General features: G+C 43.5%; 1 protein-coding gene across 1 annotated transcript; it reads right to left on the reverse strand.

Annotated features, from left to right (window-relative positions):
- Positions 1–1,466: 1,466 nt before the first annotated feature.
- ufl1 (UFM1-specific ligase 1) lies at positions 1,467–24,540 on the reverse strand. Its single transcript, XM_039782644.1, has 18 exons — positions 24,310–24,540; positions 22,843–22,988; positions 22,134–22,162; positions 21,916–22,013; positions 21,661–21,775; positions 20,879–21,035; positions 18,829–18,882; positions 17,612–17,787; positions 13,939–14,118; positions 13,034–13,160; positions 12,622–12,744; positions 12,274–12,394; positions 12,016–12,182; positions 8,911–9,041; positions 8,217–8,297; positions 8,042–8,127; positions 3,129–3,309; positions 1,467–2,352 (listed from the first exon to the last, which is right to left on the reverse strand). The coding sequence occupies exons 1-18, from the start codon at positions 24,384–24,386 to the stop codon at positions 2,134–2,136; spliced, it is 2,268 nt and encodes a 755-aa protein (XP_039638578.1). The 5' UTR covers positions 24,387–24,540; the 3' UTR covers positions 1,467–2,133.
- Positions 24,541–25,096: the final 556 nt, after the last annotated feature.

Consider the following 25,096-nt stretch of genomic DNA (forward strand, 5'->3'; position numbering starts at 1 on the left):
TTCATATTCTCCCGAGCAGCCTCTTCCTCTGCCAGGCTGTCTGCCTCTGTCTGCCTCCACACGTCGGCCTCCACTTGATTCTGTGTTCAACTTGAAAACGTGAGAAATCCCCAGCTCAAGTTTATTTAGGGAGGAGATTTTGAATTCTCAGTGCTGCTCATTGGATTTCATAGAAAAATGTAGACAAAGCAAAAGGGAAGACTGATCAATTCTCATCAGGGAATTTGTCTTTTTGTTTTTAAAGCATTAAAGGAAATATATCCACAATATATTACTGACCTGCTTTGGAACAGCCTCCCATCCCAATTTAAGGCCTATTCTTTAATCCTATTTAAACACCCACCTTATTTCACTTGCTTTTAGCTTTTTACCGCTTCACTTATCTTTTATTTTCCTCTACTGATCTTTAATCTGTTGATTTAACGTCCTCCTTCTCTACTTCATGTCAGTTGTTTCGTATTACATTTTGTATTGTTGTTTGCTATTTATGCAATATGCGATAACGTTGAATATACCGATAACGATATTACTTGTGATAAACTGATACCATAATGTACTGTTCTGCATTTCTGCTGCTTTCAGTATTCTGCTTAAATACAACAAACTGCTTGTTGAATTTAAAACAAATGAAATAAAATCGTTCTTGTATTGAACAAATAGAATACTGAACTGAATATAAAAGTCAGCACTAAAAAAAGAATGACTGACAAAAAATCTCTTTTTACGATACATATTTTGCACCAGTTGATATTGCGAGGACGATAAAAAAAAGTTACTTTGTGCAGCCCTATTTGCCATGTACTTTTTATCTATGTAATGTCTCTGGAGGCAGATTTCAGACCATCTGCCTTGGTTGTAAAGCACTCTGGGTCACCTTATGTTGTCTTACATGTGCTATATAAATAAAGTTGACCTGACTTCAAATCAAGCACAACGTGTTGTTCAACCGTTTCACACATTCGTTACATTTGAATGATTTTCAGCTGATTAATATTTCTATTTTTTTTTTTGGTCAGTGTGTCTCGAGCCACATGGTTTTCCTCTCTTTGGACACACAGAGCGACATTATTCGTTCATTTAGAGTCCTGTATGTGGCCACCTCACAAATGCTAGTCCAATATTTGATCTTTTTGGCTGCCAAATGTTCCGCTATGTTGACCAGCTCGTTCACGTGTCAAACTCAAGGCTCTAATCCTGCCCCTTGAAATTTTGATCCGGCCCGGAAATCAATTGAGGTTCAGAATAACGTCAATAAACGTTACTTGTCTGGCCCTTTGATGCGATTATCATTTTCCAAGTTGAGTTTGACCCCCCTAAGCTAGTTGCTAACTCTGTCTGTCTGCATCTGATAAAGCCATTTGTCTGCCTGCTGCTATGGAAACCAGGTTGAGGAAATTAGAGAGTGAACCAAAACATTCAGGTTTCTCATACGATATCAACCTTTACAAATAAATACCTCAAACACATGAGGAAGAGAAGAGCTTTAATGAACGCATTAAAATCAGAACCTCATTGAGGACTTTCATGTTAATTGGGTTTACAGGGAGACATCCCACACAGGAATTTCCTTTAATAATTTAGAATGATGTCCACATGGATACATCACAGTACTGCCAGCTGATCTAGCAGGGTTAGAAGTATTCATCTGAATACTTCTAACCCTGCTAAGACCATAAAAAGATTAATTAGGGTTCCCCCCCCCAGTGTATTACAGGCCTGTTGGCCCACCGGGCCTAAGTTCCCCCCCCACCGGGGCTAAGCTACTGGGAATTATTCATGTATTTTTAAGACATTTTTTAAACTACAGTTACAGTAGGGTGGCTCGGTTGTAAACTTAGACGTAGTCATATTTTTTCAAATCTCCAGTTAGCTTTTAGCACTCACTTAATGTAGGGCCCTATGGAGTCAGTCCTATAGCTTTTTTAAATTCTTAATTTTGTGATTCTGTCCACGATTCTGTTATCACTGAAACTATTGGACTCTACATTAATGCTGCCATCAGTCTGGGACTGGCCCCAGCCGGGCCCTTGTCAAAAAAAGACACTTGCCACCGGGCTAAAGAACTTTTGTGGGGGAAACCCTGTTAATCTCCCCTCAGTTCCAACATTTATTCCTCTAATCTTTGAAATGGGTTCAGTCCTCTGTGACAGACGCCTTCTTCTGGGACAGTATCAGGTCCTTGACCTGTGGAGTCAGGGCCGCGAGCTGTGTGCGGACGCTCCGGGCCTCGTCGTCCTGCTCCGCCTCGCCCTCGGCCTCGCCCGCCGCCTCCTCCTGCTTCCTGCTCTGACTCTGGCTCACCAGCTGCTTCACCACCAGGCTCTGGTACGCAGACAGCAGCTGCTGCTGCTCCTGAAACGACACAGGCAGCGACGCACACACATTTCAGCACCTTAGCATTTAACCCTTTAACTCCCCAAAACAAACGCACACCGCAGCAGATGGCTACCGACAGCTGCTGAGGCTGAAGACCGGATGGAAACAATCCTGAGACAAAGCAGTGTGTTGCCAACATTTGGTGAAGCATTCAGACCACACCGAAGCACAAACAAACATGTCTATTATAACTGAGCTAGGGCTGCACTGTTGGAGGTCTTTATGGAAATCCACACCTGTCTATAGATCACAAATAAGGTCAAATACACACATCTCAGTTCGGAGTATGTAGTACCTATACATACTCCGAAATGAGATGTGTGTATTTGACCTTATTTGCCTAAGTGGGTTGAATGTTTTCTGTGTCTGAAAATCTTCCCTCTGAACTGGGATGAAGTGTTGAAATGGATCCAAAAAAAAAAGGAGCACAACATGACCATATTACAGTTGGGAGTGGCTGACTGGGTTGTTGATCAGTAATTTAATAAAATAATAAAGTAATATTGTCAAATCATAGTTTAGTTGCATTTTTTGAGTTGCTGTAAATGTTAGTGTGTTAAATGGCCAGAGGGTATCATCTGGTATGGATCGCAGGCCTCTGAATTGAATCGAAATCGTATCGTGACAGACGTTAAGAAATTAGCAATTAACGTATCGTTGTCCAAAGAATCTGTATAATATTGTATTGTACCCCTAACACTGCTCAGCAAACAGAGCTTTTAGCCACATTACTGAGTGAGTGTCGGACATACCGCGGGTATTCGGCCGGTGAGCGTGCCGATGATCTGAGGCACGCAGCGTCCCGGAGCGTGCAGCATGCTGTGGGTGCTGCCCTGAAACAGCAGCACGCTGGCCAGGTGGAGCACCAGAGCAGGGTCCTCCGTCTCCTTCAGCTGCTCACTGAGAGCCTGACGGTGCACGAACAGGGCCTGTCTGGATCAATCACAAAGGAGTTTATTGCTACAGTAGTTACACTACGTGAAATTAGACTTGGTGATAGGTGCATACATACACAACAAATAAACAATGAATACAGAAACAAAAATATGCAAAAGAGCTGTAGAGAGAAAAGAGGCTGAATGGGTTTAGTGCAGAATGCAAAGAAATATATAGTATGTGTGATGGGCTTCTCCGTGAACCATCACCTTATCGTGGTGGAGAGGTTTGTGTGTCTCTGTGAACCTGAGGGCTGTGTTGTCTGGAGCTTTGTGCTCCTGGTAGGGTCTCCCAAGGCAAAGTGGTCTCAGGTGAGGGGCCAGACAAAGAATGGTTCAAAAACCCCAATGGAAAAACAAGGTAGAAATGGAGTGACCCTGCCCGGAGGAAGCCCGGGGCCCCGTCTGGAGCCAGGCCCAGACGGCGGGCTCGTCGGGCGAGCTGGTGGCCGGGTTTGCCACGGAGCCCGGCCGGGCACAGCCCGAACAAGCTACGTGGCTCCCATCTCTCCAGCCCATGGGCCCACCACCTGTGGGAGGAACCGCGGGTCGGTGCGCTGCCACATGGGTGGCAGTGAAGGTCAGGGCGGCCACGGACCAGACCCGGGCAGCAGACGCTGGCTCTGGGGACGTGGAACGTCACCTCTGTGGGGAAGGAGCCGGAATTGCGCGGGAGGTGGAGCGCTACCGGTTGGATCTGGTGGGGCTTTCCCTCTACGCACAGTCCCGGTTCTGGAACTGTACTCCTGGATAGGGTTGGACTCTTTTCTTCTCGGAGTTGCTCAGGGTGTGCGGCGCCGGGCGGGTGTGGGGATACTAACAAGCCCCCCGGCTGAGCGCCGCTACGTTGGAGTTTACCCCGGTGGACGAGAGGTCGCCTCCCTACGCTCGCGGTTTGTGGGGGAAAACTCTGACTGTTGTTTGTGCATATGCACCAAACAGGAGTTCGGAGTATCCGGCCTTCTTGGAGACCTTGAGTGGAGTCCTGCATGGGGGCCGCCAGTGGGGGACTCCATTGTTCTGCTGGGGGACTTCCAACGCATGCGTGGCAATGATGGAGACACCTGGAGAGGCGGATTGGGAGGAATGGCCTCCCTGATCTAAACCAGAGTGGTTGTTTGTTGTTGGACTTCTGTGCTAGTCATGGATTGTCTATAACGAACACCATGTTCGAACATAGGGATGCTCATAAGTGTACCTGGTACCAGAGCACCCTAGGCCGCAGGTCAATGATCGATTTTATAATCGTTTCATCTGATCTGAGGCCGTATGTTTTGGACACTCGGGTGAAGAGAGGGGCAGAGCTGTCAACCGATCACCATCTGGTGGTGAGTTGGGTCAGGGGTGGGGAAGACTCTGGACAGACCTGGTAAGCCCAAACGTGTGCGGGTAAATTGGGAACGTCTGGAGGAGGCCCCTGTCCAACGGACTTTCAACTCGACCCTCGCGGAGCTTTTCGTTGGCATCCCTGTGGAGGCTGGGGGCATTGAACCAGAGTGGACAATGTTCAAAGTTTCCATTGCTGAAGGCGCGCGAGGAGCTGTGGTCTTAGGGTCTTAGGTGCCTCAAAGGGGCGGTAACCCACGAACACCGTGGTGGACACCGTGTGTGGGAAGCCGTCCGACTGAAGAAGGAGTCTTTCCGGGATATGTTATCCCAGAGGACTCCGGAGGCAGTTGCAGGGTACCGGAGGGGCCCGGAAGGGCTGCAGCCTCTGCCGTGAAAGAGGCAAAGCAGCGGGTGTGGGAGAAGTTTGGAGAAGACATGGAGAAGGACTTTCGGTCGGCACCAAAGTGCTTCTGGAAAACTGTTCGCCACCTCAGGAGGGGGAAGGGGAACCATCCAAGCTGTGTACAGTAAGGATGGGACACTGTTGACCTCAACTGAGGAGGTAATAGGGCGGGGGTGGAAGGAGCATTTTTGGAGGAACTCCTGAATCGGAATCTAATACCCCCTCTATTTTAGAGGCAGAGCTGGAGGATGACGGGGGATTGCGCGCCAATTTCCCGGGGGGAAAGTCACTGATGTAGTCAAACAACTCCACAGTGGCAAAGCCCCGGGATTGATGAGATCCGTCCAGAAATGCTCAAGGCTCTGGGTGTGGAGGGGCTGTCCTGGTTGACACGTCCTCTTCTTCAACATTGCGTGGAAGTCTGGAACAGTGCCAAAGGAGTGGCAGACTGGGGTGGTGGTTCCCCCTTTTAAAAGGGGACCAGAGGGTGTGTGCACCATTACCGGGGGTATCACACTTCTCAGCCTCCCCTGGTAAAGTCTACTCCAAGGTGCTGGAAAGGAGGGTTCGGCCGATAGTCGAACCTCAGGTTGAGGAGGAACAATGCGTATTCCGGCCCTGGTCGGGGGAACAACGGACCAGCTCTTCACTCTCGCAAGGATCCTGGAGGGGGCCTGGGAGTATGCCCAACCGGTCTACATGTGTTTTGTGGATTTGGAGAAGCTATGACCGGGTCCCCCGGAGATACTGTGGGAGGTGCCGCGTGGGGTATGGGGTGAGGGGGTCTCTACTCAGGGCCATCCAATCTCTGTATGACCAAAGGTAGAGCTGTGCCGGGGCAGTAAGTCGACCTGCTTGTAGGTGAGGGTTGGCCTCCGCCAGGGCTGCGCGTTGTCACCAATCCTGTTTGTAATATTTATGGACAGGATACCGCAGCGTAGTCGGGGTGGGGAGGGGTTGCAGTTCGGTGGGCTGGGGATCTCATCGCTGCTTTTGCAGATGATGTGGTCCTGATGGCGTCATCAGCCTGCGACCTTCAGCACTCACTGGATCGGTTCGCAGCCGAGTGTGAAGCGGTTGGGATGAGGATCAGCACCCCTAAATCGGAGGCCATGGTTCTCAGCAGGAAACCGATGGAATGCCTTCTCCAGGTAGGGAATGAGTCCTTACCCCAAGTGAAGGAGTTCAAGTACCTTGGGGTTTTGTTGCTGAAAGTGAGGGGACAATAGAGCGGTGAAATGCGATGGTCGGAGTACGGATGGCGCAGCGTATTACATTCCATCTATCGCACCGTGTGACGAAAAGAGAGCTGAGCCAGAAGGCAAAGCTCTCGATCTACCGGTCAGTTTCGCCTTACCCTCACCTATGGTCATGAAGGCTGGGTCATGACCGCAAAGAACGAGATCCAGGGTGCAAGCGGCCGAAATGGGGTTTTCTCAGGAGGGTGGCTGGCGTCTCCCTTAGAGATAGGGTGAGAAGCTCAGTCATCCGTGAGGAGCTCGGAGTAGCCGCCTGCTCGGGCCGAAAGGAGCCAGTTGAGGTGGTTCGGGCATCTGGTGAGGATGCCCCCTGGGCGCCCTCCCCAGGGAGGTGTTCCAGGCACGTTCCAGCTGGGAGGAGGCCTCGGGGAAGACCCAGGACTAGGTGGAGGGATTATATCTCCAACCTGGCCTGGGAACGCCTCGGGATCCCCCAGTCGGAGCTGGTTAATGTTGCTCGGGAAAGGGAAGTTTGGGGTCCCCTGCTGGAGCTGCTCCCCCCGCGACCCGACACCGGATAAGCGGACAAAGATGGATGGATGGATGGATGGTGTGATGGGCAGATGTAGAGTCCAGGATGAAGGTTATCTGGAATGTCTGCAAGAGCTTAGTAATGAAATTGTCAAATCATATTTCCGTTGCTTTTTGTGAGTTGATGCAAATGTAACAGATTGTGTTAAATGGGCGTATGTATCGGTCGCAGGCCGCTGAATTGAATCAACATCCTATCGTGGCAGGCTTTGTGATATCAGTAAATATTGTAGCGGTGTCCAAATAATCATTATATCGTATCATGATAAAACATGTGATTTACAGCCCTACTGATTAAATACTGAGGGCCCTATCCTGCACCCGGCGCAGCCCAAAGCCCGACCCAAGTGTCTTTGCTAGTTTAAGACCGACCCAGTTGTCAGTTTCCCGTCCAGCGCCCACGTGGTTTAAATAGCAAATGCACCTGCACCCATCTGTGGCCCATGGGTGTGCTGGTCTTACAGGGAGGTGTGTTCAGGTGCATTCTGGGTGTGCTGGTCTTACAGGGAGGTGTGTTCAGGTGCATTCTGGGCGTGCTGGTCTTACAGGGAGGTGTGTTCAGGTGCATTCTGGGCGTGCTGGTCTTACAGGGAGGTGTGTTCAGGTGCATTCTGGGAGTATTGCTATCTTGAGGCAGTGGGAAGTGATCGCACCATTGACCAACAAAAACCTGGTCTAAAGTCAATAGCGCAGCATTTTATTGTTATTTTAACAGAGCATTAGTAAAATGCTCCTAGGCACTATGCTTGGTACACACACAGGGACGCACAGCAGCACACACACATGCAGAAGATTACAAATAAATATATTACTATGTGAAATAGTATTATATGATATGATCTGCTCGCGTGCTTATACTTCACGCACGAGCAGATCAGTTTTTTCTCCTGAACATCTCTCCTTCCTGCTCGGTAAATCCTCCATCATAACAGCAATGCTCCAAGGTCCAAACGCGCCTGGCTTTTAAAGGGAATGGGAGATGATCTCTGATTGGTTGATTGCATGTTACGCCCAAAACACACCTCTGATTAATGAAGACACTAAGTACAACCCTTTAGAACCAGGCGCCCGGCGCACGGACCCTTTTTTCCACCGTCAAGCTAGCAAAAGTGGATTTGGACACGCCCTAAACACACCTGCTGTAGATTGTTAAAATAGGGCCCTAAAAGTAAAAAGAAAACATCCACAAGAAAATGAACTTCCATTACCTCTCTTTTTTCTTGTCCGCCTTCTTCAGCATGAAGCCACACACCTCTGCACAGATCTCTATGTTGGTCAGGAAGTCTTCGATAGTCTGGGAACAAGTCGCACCACTCTATTTCAGTTTCATCCTCCAAGCTAAAGCGACCAGCTGATGATGTAACCGACAGGAAACATACTCACTTTGCCGTTCAGGCAGTTGTGCAGCTTCATGAGAGGCCCTTTAGTCTCCTCCGACAGTTTGCCCAAAATCTTCACTCTGACCTGAGGCAACACATCAGAGACACTCACCATCAAGTCCAAACTCCAACAAGTTGCACGGTGCATTTCAAACATGGACTGCACACGTTCCTAGTTAACTCCATTTGAATGGGATCTCAGCTCTTGGTCTCTGCAGCTGAATCCCATAATTTAAGGCTAGTGAGAGAAGCTATGTTTTCATCCACTTATAGAATTATCTGAAGTTCCCTAAAAACATTCATGCGAACAAAGCCTAAGGTGAAAGTGTTTTTCCATCAAATGGCTCTGAAGCGAATAAAAACCTGCTGTTTTGCGGTCAAATTGGTATATGGAATAGATTTGAGACATTTTAAGGTGTTTCCATTCATTTTTGCGCTGATTCGCACAGCATTCAAGCTAACATAAACAAAGTTTTGCTAGCCAAAATGGATCGGGCCGTCAAGGACCTACAAGTGATTCATATTGCAAGTTGTAATAGATCTTATGTGCCAGCTGATAGCGACTTATCAAGCTATAATAAGACAACGACGCTACAAAACATCGTTATGATGAGTCAGATGCACGGAAATGCCAGACATTCGATATGACTTAATTTGCATAAAAACATGTGGCTACAGGAACAGGAAGTGTTTGTGACCTCGTTGGTGATGGTGCTGGGGTTCTCCACTGACATCATCAGGTCAGCAGCCAGGAAGTTGACCAGGATGTTGGTGACATCTGAGCACAGGGTCTTCAGGATGTGCTTCGCAATGTGGACCTGGGTATCATCTGCGTGATTAAATAATGGCCATGAAGTAAGGTGGTGTTAGGCCTCCTTCACACTGCCTGCGTGGCGTGAGCGTGTCAGCTGTGTGGCATGTCCATTTTTATTTCGACTCCCATATTAACAGGTTAGAGCTTACACACTGCCTGCGTGACACGCACGTCTCAGGCGCGGCTTGAGCCGAAACCGGACCGACGCCTATTTTTCACGCGACACGCAAGCGTGTTGGAAGCGTTTCCAGGCAACACAGAATAGGAAAAGAGGTTTATATGTCATTTTGACACGAATACATTTAATAAATGACATGTTGATGTCTGAAAGTCTCTAGGTTTTGACATAAATGCAGATATAAATGTATAATAATAATAAAATAATATGTATAAAAATAATAAATAATTATCGATTTTCAAATATTGCACCTGTCAATACAGAACTAAATATTCTGGAGCCTATTCTGCCGTCAATACTGCCGACATCGTCTTTGCTGTAATCAAATCAGTATATATTTATGTTTAACATGAAGTATACTACTGCTTGAGTGCAGACAAACGAATGTACAAACACAAAAATATTGACAAAATAAAGTTGAAGAACACGCTATTATTTAATCTTATCAATGGGAAACATCCATGTGTCCAGACAAGGCTAGCAGCAGCAGCGCCGCGTCAGACACGTTTCTGGTGTGCAAAGACATAGAAAACGCCACGTAGCCGCCACGCAACAGAAATGCCACACTCACGCCCCACAGGCAGTGTGCAGGAGGCCTTATGTTCCATGTTCTACCACGCCACAAAACGGCGGTGGAGTAATAGAAAAAAAGATGCCGTCAATTCCGTCTGCTAGCAAACAGCAGAAAAATGCCTAAAAGCTTCTGAGTGGTGATATTCTCCACCAACAACGTAAAGAACCCAGAACTTTTTTATAGTTTTTATAAGCTGCTGACCCGAAAAACTGAGTTTTTATGAAAGGTGGATACAGTCGTGAGGAATCAGCAGAGAGAATGGGAAGACAGCGTCATCACACTTCGTGAACGATATGTCTAACGTTACGTGTGTTAGCTTAACTTACAGACATAGTTAGATACAACCCCAAATCAGAAAAAGTTGGGACAGTATGGAAAACACAAATAAAAAAAGAAAGTAGTGATTTCTAAATGTACTTTGACTTGTATTTCATTGCAGACAATACAACAGCACATCATTTAATGTGTTCCTCATGATTTTTATTGTTTTTTGTTTTTTTTCAAAAAAACAAAATTCCTATTTTGGTTCTTGTAACACATTTCAAAAAACGTTGGAACAGTAAAGCATTTACCATTATGTGGATGTAACTATGTATTGTGGTACTTGACAAAGGTTTACCGAAGTAGTCCTGAGCCCATGTGGTGATAATTTTTGTGCAGCCGGTCCCAGAAATTACTAAGTTACTAATGTTACTAATCCTAGCTTCTGGGGAGTTTACTCCCCGGAGTCCTTATGTTTTTTTTCCCCCAGCGTATTTCCTTGGAGAACGTTGGCACCAAGATCCTGGTTGCAGCTGTCGCCGTGGTCCTGCTGCACTCCCTGCTGAGCTCAGCGATGCCCTGCAATGTCATGCTGCGTCCTGCTGAACCCTGCAGCTTCCCGCTGAACCCTGCAGCTTCCCGCTACATCCAGTCACTGTTCCATTATTAATGTGACTACAATCGCCACTGTTCATCACACCCCCAACCGGCCCGTCAGACACCGCCTATCAAGAGCCTGGGTCTGTCCCAGGTTTCTTCCCAAGAGGGAGTTTTTCCTCGCCACTGTCGCACTGCTTGCTCTTGAGGGAATTACTGGAACTGTTGGAATTGTTGGGGCTTTGTAAATTATAGAGTGTGGTCTAGACCTACTCTATCTGTAAAGTGTCTCGAGATAACTTATGTTATGATTTGATACTATAAATAAAATTGAATTGAATTGAATTGATATTGCTTATAGATGAATGACGATTCTTGATGCAGTGCCGCCTGAGGGATCGGAGATCACGGTTGTTCAGCTTAGGCTTGCGCCCTTGTCCTTTAAGCAATGAAATTCCTCAAATTCCTTGAATCTTTTAATTATGTTATGCACTGTTGAAGGTGAAATAAGCAAATGTCTTCCTATCTTTCTTTGAGGAACATTGTTTTAAACATTTCAATAATTTTCTCACGTATTTGTTGGCAAACTGGCGATCCTCAGCCCATCTTTGCTCCTAAAGGACTAGACCTTTCTTGGATGCTGCTTTTGTACCAAATCATAATTAGAATCCCCTGTTGACATCACCTGTTTCAAATCACATCATTATTTAACCAATTTACCTGATTACTAGCCCTAAATTGCTCCTGTCCCAACCTTTTTTTGGAATGTGTTGCAGGTCTGAATGACAGGAAAGGATGTATATTTACAAATGAAATTAAGTTGACCAGACCAAACATGAAATATATTGTGTTCACATTGTCTGCAATGAAATACAAGTCAAAGTACATTTAGAAATCACTACTTTCTTTTTTTATTTGCGTTTTCAATACTGTCCCAACTTTTTCTGATTTGGGGTTGTAATTAGCTAACATTTGGATATTTGACTTGGTAAAAAAATGATAACGCCGGACATATCGTTAGCTTAGTGTCAGGATCCCACAGTCTTCCCATTCCCTCGCTGATTCCTCACGTCTGTATCAACTTTAGTCTTGGAAAAGCTCTGTTTTTCGGGTCAGCAGCTTATAAAAACTTCGGAAACCAAAACTTGCCCACGTTAAATTTGGAACCGATGAGCGGATTCAAAACTAAGTTTTCCAAACGATTCCAACAAAAAAACGATTCCATTTGAAATCGTAATTTTTTAAACGATTCTCGATGCCCAATCCTACTATATATATATATATATATATATATATATATATATATATATATATATATATATATATATATATGTATTGTGTACCAATCATTTGTGATGAGTGATCGCAGCAGGATTTACCAGAGAAGAACTTGCAGCCCTTTTCAAAGAGTCGGATGTTGTTGTACAGGCTGGAGATCTCCTCCTGTAGGTCCTTCATGCTCTTCTTCTTGTTGGCCCTTGATGGAGAGCAGGTGGAGGACATGAACACCGTCCGCAGCACCTCCTGGTAGGCGTTATTAAGAGGCCTGCAGAGATATTAACAATGACAGAACTGACTTATTGTTGCCAAGTGTGAGCGGAGGAAAGAGAGACTTCAGACAGAAACCTGTGGGTTACCTCACTAAATGCTCGGCCAGCTCCGAGAGGATTTCTTCGGGGCAGTCGCTCACTCTGTCCTCTAAAACGGCTACGATCTCTTCCTGGGCCATAAAAGGGGCTGCAGTCTGTTTACTGCGATCTTGGCAAAGGTAAAACACATGCTAATTAGTCTCACAGGGATACTATGGTTACCTTTGTCTTCCATAAGAAAAAAAAATAAAGCTTAACAACCCAGGGGAGAGATTTCTGGCCAACCAGCCATAACGCTCCTGTTAAGAGTAAAATGCCTCACTGAACAGGGCTAATGTGCATATGGAGACATGACGTCCCAGTGAAGATAGAATAGCTCGGTGGCGGTGACTGTACTTTGCTGTGACGGGCCGGTTTCCTCATCGCTGTCCTCATCTTTCCTCCCTTTCTTCTTGGTTTTACGAATCCTGATCTCTCGGGCGTTGCCTCCTCCACCTGATTTCACACTGCCACTGCCCTCTGGGAGACAAGCAGTTAACAGATGATATATAATCAAACAACAAATACACTTCTTCACATTACACAGATAAGGTCAAGGTATGCATCCTTTCAAAAAGAATCTAAGAACTGTCTGCTGAAATGGTGCAGAGGTGGAACACCACTGAAACATTTTAAACAATGCAGATTTAGTTTACATCTCTGTTCAAGTTGTTATTTAGGCATTACTGCCCTCTACTGTTAATCGTGCAGGTGGCTGATCTCAGACGAGGTGCCCCGACACGCTTATTCCACTTGCAGAAATGCCAACCTGTAGCCTTCTTCCTTCGCTCTGCTTCTCTCTTTTCCTTTTTAGAAGTTGCTGAGCTCTCCGTCAGCATGGATGCTTGCTTCAGGTCGTCTTCAGTTATCAGAAACACTGGATTGTTCTTGACTTCCTGAGAGCCACAGAAAATAAAAAATTTTCAAAGTGTTTTAGACTTCATTTGGACCTATACTTATGGACTCCACACAGGAGGTTTCTCTGGAGATGTGATGTGTGACAAAAGAGGCTGTATAAAGCTGGTGCTGCCGGGGTCTGTCTGAGGTTTCTGCCCGTTTAAAAGAAGTTTTTCTCGCCACTGTCGCACCAAATGCTAGCTCTAGGGGGGGGAATTGTTGGGTCTTTGTAAATTATAGTGTGTGGTCTAGACCAGGGGTTCCCAACCGTTTTGGTGCTAGGGACTGGTTAATCGTAAAGATTTTTTCCAGGGACCAGTTGTCAATTTTAATGCCTCAATGTCAAGATGCATGTTGTTTTTTTTTTAACATAGACTGCTACTGTTTACACAGTGCTTAATCAACAGTATCGCCCCTTCACGTGCAGCGCACTCTGCGGTCCGGTCACATACATACGTCCAGAACCAAAGAGCCGCTAAGCGATCACAACGCTGCAACTCAAAGAAACACGTTTTGATCTATCTAGGCTATTTATTGTTTATGTTTTGGATAAAAAAAGCATGACTGTTTTAGCACTTCATAGGAAAAGAAACCTAAAACCTTAAAAAAAGACCATTATTTAGGAAATATTTCAAGGCCCGGTACTAACGGGTCCACAGATGGGCACCAGTCTGGGGACCGGGGAATCGCTGGTCTAGACCTACTCTATCTGTAAAGTGTCCTGAGATAACTCCTGTTATGATTTGCCACTATAAATAAAACTGAAGTGAATTGCACCTTCTGAGCTTTCTGCTGCATGGCTTCATCAAATAAAGAGAGGCAGTTGCTGAGGAACTTCTCGCTGACGACGACCGTGTCTCCCAGCACTCTGGCGGAGGACTGGACGTTGGTGTTTCTCATAGCCTGGCTGATCAGCATCCCAATGTCCTCCAGTGACAGGCAGCTGGGCAGAATCGGCTAAAAACAGTGAAAAACAGAAGTAATATATACAGTGAGGAGAACAAGTATTTGATGTTTATCTGTGTTTTTTGCCCCCAACGGCGCCTTCCAGGCAGCGCTGCCTGGAAGGCGCCGTTGGGAGGCACTGGTTATGGTTAGGGTTAGGGTTAGGTGCCTTGAAGGCAACTCGCAGCGCTGCCTGGAAGGAGCAGTTGGGGGCAAAAAAACACCATCAAGCGTATTTGATACACTGCAGATTTTGCAGGTTTTCCTACTTACAAAGCATGTAGAGGTCTGTAATTTATCAATGGTACACTTCAACTGTCAGAGACAGAATCTAAAAAAAAAAATCCAGAAAATCACATTGTATGATTTTTAAATAATTTGCATTTTATTGCATGACATAAGTATTTGATCACCTACCAACCAGTAAGAATTCCGGCTCTCACAGAACTGTTAGTTTTTCTTTAAGAAGCCCTCCTGTTCTCCACTCATTACCTGTATTAACTGCACCTGTTTGAACTTGATAACTGTATAAAAGACACCTGTCCACACACTCAAACAGACTCCAACCTCTCCACAATGGCCAAGACCAGAGAGCTGTGTAAGGACATCAGGGATAAAATTGTAGACCTGCACAAGGCTGGGATGGGCTACAGGACAATAGGCAAGCAGCTTGGTGAGAAGGAAACAACTGTTGGCGCAATTATTAGAAAATGGAAGAAGTTCAAGATGACGGTCAATCTGCCTCGGTCTGGGGCTCCATGCAAGATCTCACCTCGTGGGGCATCAATGATCATGAGGAAGGTGAGGGATCAGCCCAGAACTACATGGCAGGACCTGGTCAATGACCTGAAGAGAGCTGGGACCACAGTCTCAAAGAAAACCATTACTAACACACTACGCCTTCATGGATTAAAATCCTGCAGCGCACGCAAGGTCCTCCTGCTCAAGCCAGCGCATGTCCAGGCCCGTCTGAAGTTTGCCAATGACCATCTGGATGATCCAGAGGAGCGATGGGAGAAGGTCATGTGGTCTGATGAGACAAAAATAGAGCTTTATGGTCTAAACTCCACTCACCGTGTTTGGATGAAGAACAAGGATGAGTACAACTCCAAGAACACCATCCCAACCGTGAAGCATGGAGGTGGAAACATCATTCTTTGGGGATGCTTTTCTGCAAAGGGAACAGGACAACTGCACCGTATTGAGGGGAGGATGGATGGGGCCATGTATTGCGAGATCTTGGCCAACAACCTCCTTCCCTCAGTAAGAGCATTGAAGATGGGTCGTGGCTGGGTCTTCCAGCATGACAAGGACCCAAAACACACAGCCAGGGTAACTAAGGAGTGGCTCTGTAAGAAGCATCTCAAGGTCCTGGAGTGGCCTAGCCAGTCTCCAGACCTGAACCCAAAATCTTTGGAGGGAGCTGAAAGTCCGTATTGCCCTGCGACAGCCCCAAAACCTGAAGGATCTGGAGAAGGTCTGTTGGAGGAGTGGGCCAAAATCCCTGCTGCAGTGTGTGCAAACCTCGTCAAGAACTACAGGAAACATATGATCTCTGTAATTGCAAACAAAGGTTTCTGTACCAAATATTAAGTTCTGCTTTTCTGATGTATCAAATACTTACAGTACAGGCCAAACGTTTGGACACACCTTCTCATTCAAAGCGTTTTCTTTATTTTCATGACTATTTACATTGTAGATTCTCACTGAAGGCATCACAACTATGAATGAACACATATGGAATTATGTACTTAACAAAAAAGTGTGAAATAACTGAAAACATGTCTTATATTTTAGATTCCTCAAAGTAGCCACCCTTTGCTTTTTTGATAGCGCTGCAAACCCTTGGTGTTCTCTCAATGAGCTTCATGAGGTAGTCACCTGAAATGGTTTTCACTTCACAGGTGGGCCTTTTCAGGGTTAATTAGTGGAATTTTTTCCCTTATTAATGGGGTTGGGACCATCAGTTGTGTTGTGCAGAAGTCAGGTTGATACACAGCCGACAGCCCTATTGGACAGCTGTTAGAATTCATATTATGGCAATAACCAATCAGCTAAGTAAAGAGAAACGAGTGGCCATCATTACTTTAACAAATGAAGGTCAGTCAGTCTGGAAAAGATAAAAAACTCTGAATGTGTCCCCAAGTGCAGTCGCAAAACCATCAAGTGCTACAACGAACGGCTCGAACCATAGGGACCCGCCCCAGGAAAGGAAGACCAAGAGTCACCTCTGCTGCTGAGGATAAGTTCATCCGAGTCACCAGCCTCAGAAATCACAAGTTAACAGCAGCTCAGATTAGAGACCAGATGAATGCCACACAGAGTTCTAGCAGCAGACACATCTCTAGAACAACTGTTAAGAGGAGACTGCGTGAATCAGGCCTTCATGGTCAAGTAGCTGCTAGGAAACCACTGCTAAGGAGAGGCAACAAGCAGAAGAGATTTGTTTGGGCCAAGAAACACAAGGAATGGACATTAGACCAGTGGAAATCTGTGCTTTGGTCTGATGAGTCCAAATTTGAGATCTTTGGTTCCAAATGCTGTGTCTTTGTGCGATGCAGAAAAGGTGAACGGATGGATTCTACATGCCTGGTTCCCACCGTGAAGCAGGGAGGAGGAGGTGTGATGGTGTGGGGGTGCTTTGCTGGTGACACTGTTGGGGATTTATTCAAAATTGAAGGCATACTGCAACCAGCATGGCTACCACAGCATCCTGCAGCGACATGCCATCCCATCCGGTTTGCGTTTAGTTGGACCATCATTTATTTTTCAACAGGACAATGACCCCAAACACACCTCCAGGCTGTGTAAGGGCTATTTGACCAAGAAGGAGAGTGATGGAGTGCTGCGCCAGATGACCTGGCCTCCACAGTCACTGGACCTGAACCCAATCAAGATGGTTTGGGGTGAGCTGGACCGCAGAGTGAAGGCAAAAGGGCCAACAAGTGCTAAGCATCTCTGGGAACTCCTTCAAGACTGTTGGAAAACCATTTCAGGTGACTACCTCTTGAAGCTCATCAAGAGAATGCCAAGAGTGTGCAAAGCAGTAATCACAGCAAAGGGTGGCTACTTTGAAGAAACTAGAATATAAGACATGTTTTCAGTTATTTCACACTTTTTTGTTAAGTACATAATTCCACATGTGTTCATTCATAGTTTTGATGCCTTCAGTGAGAATCTACAATGTAAATAGTCATGAAAATAAAGGAAACTCATTGAATGAGAAGGTGTGTCCAAACTTTTGGCTTGTACTGTATGTCATGCAATAAAATGCAAAATAATTACGTAAAAATCATACAATGTGGTTTTCTGGATTTTTGTTTTAGATTCCGTCACTCACAGTTGAAGAGTACCAATGATAAAAATTACAGACTTCTACATGCTTTGTAAGTGGGAAAACCTGTAAAATCGGCAGTGTATCAAATACTTGTTCTCCCCATTGTATACATATGTAACATTTTCCCCATGAATAGTGCCTCGGGTAAAGACAGAGCTGTGCGAGCACCTGAATGTCGGTCCATGTGGCGGAGTTGACAGCTTCCTCAATAGAGGCCTCCACCTGGTCCACCAGAGCCTGACCCACGCAGGCGGCTCGGAGGAACAGAAGCTTGTTGGACTTGAAGCGCTTCTTGATGTAGCTGGAGGGGTCCGGGATCCCCAGTCTGACCAACGCATCAAACTCTGCAGAAGCAAGACGCCATTACTTTCATTTAGACTACAATGCATACACATCCCAGTGCTACTCCAACCCCCACGTGCACACAGAGACTCTGACAGTAAAGCCGTGGACTGGAACCTCCACACATCGTTCCTCCCTGTGATTTAAGACTCCCTAAGTCTCCCTGAACTAGGCCTATACCCATTTCTATTGAGGTTTTCCAATGACGCTTTGAATGTTTGTCATCATATTTTATTATTTTTTTAAAATAAAAACTAAAAGAATATTTACAATATATTTAATATATTTATATTTTAAAATTCTCAAACAAAATCCTCAATTTGAATGAAGTCATTTTTTGGATCAAATGAGTTGTAAACTGTTAAGGTTTAAGAGCCGAAATAGATTTAGAGATTTAGTGTTAGATTGTGTGGTTGTAGAAATGTCATTTATGGTGCTCTTGGTCAACACTGTTGGGGCCTCTCTTTATGTGGCAGCGGGGGAGCAGTGAGCATTTTGTTTTTCAAAGGCTAAACACCAACAAATATGGACTGAAGCAGAATTTGTCGTTAGATAAAAAAGCATGTTGTGAATTTTGGAAATGATTTTCTTTTCTAAATAAATCCTGACTTTTGGACTTTACAATGTTTTTAAGCCAAGGACCCCTTAACTATATGAGAGACAGAGCAGGGACCCCCTACTACATATATTGTATAAAATCAAGTTGCATATTAAACTGGGCCTACAATAACCTGTAGGGCGGCCTAAAGCCTTTATACATACATTTTTTACATAGAATACTAAACTATTTGAACACCACTGAAATCTTGCAGGGTTAGTTTACATCTCTGTTAATGTTTTGTTGTTACTGCCCTCTACTGTTCATCTTTTATATTTAGAGATTAAAACAGTGTAGTGATATCCCTTCATTCAGTCCTGTGGGGAGAAACATTTTGTATTGTGATGGGATTGTAAAAGTGCCTACACAGTCAGAGGTTTAAAGCTGAAAAAAGAAAACAGGATGGAACAGAAATATGCAACTAATAATAATTTGAAACCCCTACCTAGATAGCCGTTTGCTGGGGAGAGGTCCACCCAGTCCTTCTTGGCATCTATACCTTAAGTACTCCATTAAGGCTTTGTCCTCCATCTTTCCTTATCTGTATTGGCCTCATTTTCTTCTCCTCCATCTCTCTATTTGTTGTCCTTTACTCACTACATTAACTTTTTTCATTTATATTTTCTTACTACGTATTCCTTATTATATTTATGGCTCACTCTCTTTTTATATTTGTTTTCATCTATTTATAATTATTATCTTTACTATATTTTTTTTTTTTTTTTTTTTCTCCATCTCTTCTCGATACATACAATGTTTCTTCGTGTTCTTTCTTCGCTGTGTATTTCCTTTGGCTCTCTTGTGTTCCTCTGTGTTCTTCTGACTCATTTTTGTGAAAAAAAAAAAAAAAAAAAGAGAAAAAGGGAGACAACCAAAATCCCGCAAATTTTTAAAAAAAAAAAAGGAAGAAGGAGCTTTGGGTCTGGGTCAGAAAAAATAACTGTGTTGTATTCTTTTTATTTTGTCCTTCATTGTTGTATTTGTTGTGTTCTCTGGTGTGGCTCACTCTGTGCATTAAGTCATTTTGGCTCATGGTTGATTATTCCAAAAACTTGCCCTTGTGTAACGTTTTTGGGGCTGTGTTTTGTGCCTATGGGCTATATTCCTTGTTGTGTGTATTTGTACTGGGTTTTTCTCTTTCTTATATGTGTCCATGTTTTGTGTTCCTTTGTGTATTTCATTTGGTGTATGTGTGTGTCTGTTTTTTTCTTTTGTTTTTGTTGTTTCTCTTCTCCTCTCTCCCTTCCCCTCTCTCTGTTCTGCATGTTCTATCTATCTCTGTCTCTCTCTCTCTCTTTCTTCTTTTCTCTCTATATTTCTGTTCTCTCTCTCTCTATCTATATATTATCTGTATCTCATATTCATGTGTGTATTGTGTATATGTATGTGTATGTATATGTATATGAAGTTGTTATGCAAGGTTTGGGACCTGTAAATTTTCATGATTTTCCTTTTTTAAATCATTGGTTGTCTGGATAAGAAATTTTAGTTAAATATATCACAAACACAGTGATATTTGAGAAGTGAAATAAAGTTTATATGATTTATGGAAAGTGTGCAAGAATTATTTAAACTAAATTAGGCATGTGCATAAATTTAGGCACCACAAAAGAATAATTAACGCAATATTTTGTGCATCCTCCTTTTGCATAAATAACAGCCTCTAAACGCTTTCTATAGCTTCCAATTAGAGTCTGGATTCTGGCGGAAGGTATTTTGGACCATTCTTCTTTACAAAAATCTCCAGTTCAGTCAGGTTTGATGGTTTCCGAGCATGGACAGCCCGCTTTAAATCACACCACAAATTTTCAATAATATTCAGGTCTGGGGACTGAGATGGCCATTCCAGAACGTTGTACTTGTTCCTCTGCATGAATGCCTTAGTAGAATTTGAGCAGTGTTTAGGGTCGTGGTCTTGTTGAAAGATCCAGCCCGGCGCAACTTCAACTTTGTCACTGATTCCTGGACATTGTTCTCCAGAATCTGCTGATATTGAGTGGAATCCATGCAACCCTCAACTTTAACAAGATTCCCAGTCCCTGCACTGGCCACACAGCCCCACAGCATGATGGAACCGCCACCAAAGTTTACTGTAGGTAGCAAGTGTTTTTCTTGGAACGCTGTGTTCTTTTTCCGCCATGCATAACGCCCCTTGTTTTGCCCAAATAACTTTATTTTAGTTTCATCAGTCCACAGCACCTTATTCCAAAATGAAGCTGGCTTGTCCAAATGTGCTTTAGCATACCTCAAGCGACACTGTTTGTGGCGTGTGCAGAGAAAAGGCTTTTTCCGCATTACTCGTCCATGCAGCATCTCCTTGTGTAAAGTGCGCTGAATAGTTGAACGATGCACAGTGACACCTTAAGCAGCAAGATGATGTTGTAGGTCTTTGGAGCTGGTCTGTGGGTTGACTGGGACTGTTCTCATCATCCTGCGCCAGTGCTTATCTGAGATTTTTCTTGGTCTGCCACTTCGGGCCTTAACTAGAACTGTGCCTCTGGTCTTCCAATTCCTCACAATGATCCTCACAGTTGAAACTGAGAGCTTAAATCTCTGAGACAGCTTTCTGTATCCTTCCCCTAAACCATGATGTTGAACAGTCTTTGTTTTCAGGTCATCTGAGAGTTGTTTTGAGGCTCCCATGTTGCCACTCTTCAGAGAAGATGCAAAGAGGAGAAATACTTACAACTGGCCTCCTTAAATACCCTTTCTCATGATTGGATTCACCTGTGTATGGAGGTCAAGGGTCACTGAGGTTACCAAACCAATTTTGAGTTCTAATAATTAGTGCTAAAGGTATTGAAATCAATAAAATGACAAGGGTGCCTAAATTTATGCACATGCCTAATTTAGTTTAAATAATTCTTGGACACTTTCCATAAATCATATAAACTTTATTTCACTTCTCAAATAGCACTGTGTTTGTCTCCTATATGATATATTTAACTGAAATTTCTTATCCAGACAACCAATGATTTATAAAGGAAAATCATGAAAATTTACAGGGGTGGCCAAACTTTTGCATATATATATATATATATATATATATATATATACAGACACAAACAGGTAGTGTCACTCGGCAATCACCAGCTTTAATTCCTTTGTGCAACTGATTAACAAGTGATCATATTTATCACAGTGAAGTCAGCAGCAACAACATATGAAAAGAAGCAGCGGCCGTTTCATCAACCAATCTAAATACAAACATGAACCAATTTATAGCCTAATTTCTCATGAGTTCTTCCATGATAAACACACGCAGGTAAAGACTCACCTCAGATAAGAAATCTCCCGGGAGGTCGTAAATCTTACATAGTTCTGCAATACTGATGAGGCCAGCTTCCTGCAGCTTGTCATTCACCTCCTCAGCCAATCGGTCCAGGTACGTGCTACAGACAGGACAGAGTTCATCCACATTGTTCTCAGCATAGGTTTTTAATTTAGCTTTTCGCCTTTTTATTTCAGAACTGGGTTTTAAACGTCAGTTCAGTTACAAACTAGTGTGGTAAAAGTGTCACCTAATACTCACTCATTAATAAGTTGTCCCAGAACAAGTTGAACCCCTTTATCAGATTTCGCAATGTCACTCGCTCTGTTTTCAACATGGACCCAATCCACGTTGAGAATCTGAAAGAAAGATCGAGACATAATTCATAGGAAGTTTTCGTAAGCCACAGAGAACATGAATTCAGCGTTGCGGCTTTCTGTTGGCATATGGTAGCAACATTTCAACTTGCTAATACACACCTGCTGGAGGTCAACGATGTTGATTCGCCCTGTGAAACCCAATGACAGGAAGTGTTCACGGTTATCATGTATTATGATTGAATAATACTTTTGTAAAGTATGACAACATGGAGTAACGTTACTGGGAAAGTGATTTAACCCAATAGAAAGTATTTGAATGTTTTACATGTGCAGTGGTGTAATGTAACTAAGTACATTTACTCCAGTACTGTCTTCAGTCCAAATGTTGAGGTACTTGTACTTTACTTTACTAGTCTTTTCTTTTCATGCCACTTTCTACTTCTACTCCACTACATTTCAGAGAGAAATATTGTACTTTTTACTCCACTACATTCATCTGTTACAGCTTTAGTTACTAGTTACTTTACACATTAAGATTTCTGCGCACAAAACACATGTAGTTTAGAAAATCGGATGTTTGATTCTAAAGTAAACTAGCCGACAATATCACGGCTACAAGTCACGCTGAGATGATTAGACCATTAAACACAGACACACAACTGGTTGGATCCTTTACTCTGTCTTAACTTTTAATACTTTAACTACATTTTCCTTTACTTAAGTAACATTCAGCACTTTTGACTATAACAGAGTAGTTTTTACAGTGTGGTATTCAGTAAAGGCTCTGAATATTTCTTCCACCGCTGTATATGCGTCTTTCTTAGCTTGCTCAGGCCGACCTGTGTCTGATGCTAGTTGTTGAACTGACCTCCATGGACGTAGAGCTCATCTCGGATCTCCCTGCTGATCTGGGCCGGCGTTATGTACTCCTTTCCATCCAGTGTGTGCACCACATCCAGCTTCTTGTCTTGGACCAGTTTTGCAATAATCTCAATACAATTCCTCTCAGACAGCCTGATAAAGAAAAAAAAAAGGTTCAATGTTACGAAAGTGACATTTTCCCTACTAATGTCATTCATTGGTCTATTTTACCCCGATAATATCCACCAGGTGACACCAGTGATACCAAATACTGAAAACTCCCTAGCTCCTATTAGGGTTAGCCCTAGAGTTCTGAAACTTTTATACAGGTGTTGTTGACAAGCAAAGCATGTCCTTCAGAACCTCCACTGGTTCCCTGTTTCCCAACGCATCCAGTTTAAAGTATAATTTAAACCTGCACTACTGGAAATGTTCCTGACAAATCAGCTGTTTACATGCTGAACCCTTGTTCCTTTGATGTTAAAAGTTGCACTTTTGATAAGGTTTTACCTATATTTTTGTAATATAATAAACACCATAACACTTTTTGAAACTATTTCAGCTTGTGTAGGCGCTTTCTGAACATATTGAACACACTTTCAAAAAAAACGCGATAATACCGAAAACCGTGATCATTTTGGTCACTATAACCGTGAGGTTACATTTTCATACCTTTACATCCCTATCCGTGACTGTACTGATCTGGACACATTCAAAACACTCATCAAAACACACCTCTTCAGATTAGCCTTCCACATACAATAGTATTACATTTCTCACCTGATAGTTTCTGGTTTTATGGTTTTTAATTGCTTTTAATATGCTTGTTTTATATGTTGGTTTTATTGCTTTTCTGTTTTTAATGTGCTATATGTGCAGGTTTTACAGTAAAGTGTCTTTGAGTACCATGTAAAGCGCTATATAAATAAAATGTAATTATTATTAGTTACTATTTTTTAAATATGACGCTCTTTGGACGAGGACCAAAAAAACCCTATTTTGAACTGCTGTGGTGTAGGTTGTGTTTTAATCACATGCTATATAAGCTCATTTTCAGAAACTAAAAGAATATAGGTTTCAAATGAAGCTTCATGCATTTTGGCCTTGCAGTTCTTCTGTTATACTGTAAGCCTTTCCATGTAGGTATGGCAAATATGAGAAAAATCAAACAGAATTGCACAATGCTAATTTCCATCTGCTGTCCCTGGGCGTGTATGGTAATGCACATATAAAAACACGAAAATGTTAATTTCACATAACGTTAACTTTGACAACATAAATATACATGTACACAACCAAAGAGCATAACGTTTAATGATAGAGGTATGCTTTATTTGGTGTTATTGCTAACGACAGCTGTTAACAGAAAGGAGAAAATTCTCAACTAACGTTAGCTTAGCAGCTACTGGTGGATGTTGAAAGTTTAAGGCTAGCTAACGTTAGCGTCGCTGCTAACAGCTGCTTGGAGCGTTACCTTTGCACTGTGTCAGCAAACTGTGCTCTCTGAAAATCAGCAGCAAGCCGTCGGATTTCTTCCCAGTCAGCCGCCATTATTAAAAGTGTATGTGTTTGTCAGATGTCAGTGCTTTTCCTAAACCATCCACTATCAAGAAGTGTGTCCAGCTAGCGGATTATTTGCTAACAAGACAGATCTCTACAGCGTACCATGGATGTAGGAGAACAGTGCACACGTCAACATAGAGTGAGTGACGTATAACCGAGAGCCACGAGGACCAAATCTTCTCCTGCCACCTTTCGCGCGCTGAGTTGATCACATACAGTAGAGAACATGACATGCTGCCATATGGCTCCAAACCATTTTCATATGCAGTCTATACTCCAAATGTGATGATCTAAGAGAATGCACGCAGGGCAGGTAGACATCTCTAAATTAAACCAATGCAAATGCAAAATAGTTACAAAGTGCTGTAACATAACATGTAATTATCTCTCTCTCTCTCTCTCTCTCTCTCTCTCTCTCTCTCTCTCTCTCTCTCTCTGTCTCTCAATTGTCTTCAATTTCAGTTTGCTTTATTAGCATGACAAACTCAATACATCTGTGTTGCCAAAGCATAAGAACAAACACATATATAAACAACAAGGAGTAAATAGGCCTACATCTGATATGATAATACAAGTAAACAGGATCATGATATAATTGTAGATAATAAACAAATTATGTGCATGTTCCTCAAAAGGTATGTTGAAACAATAATATTAGGAAAAAAACACAACAAAAAAGAATAATAATAATGATAATA

Source organism: Perca fluviatilis, chromosome 18 (assembly GCF_010015445.1).
Source record: "Perca fluviatilis chromosome 18, GENO_Pfluv_1.0, whole genome shotgun sequence".
Taxonomy (NCBI): domain Eukaryota; kingdom Metazoa; phylum Chordata; class Actinopteri; order Perciformes; family Percidae; genus Perca; species Perca fluviatilis.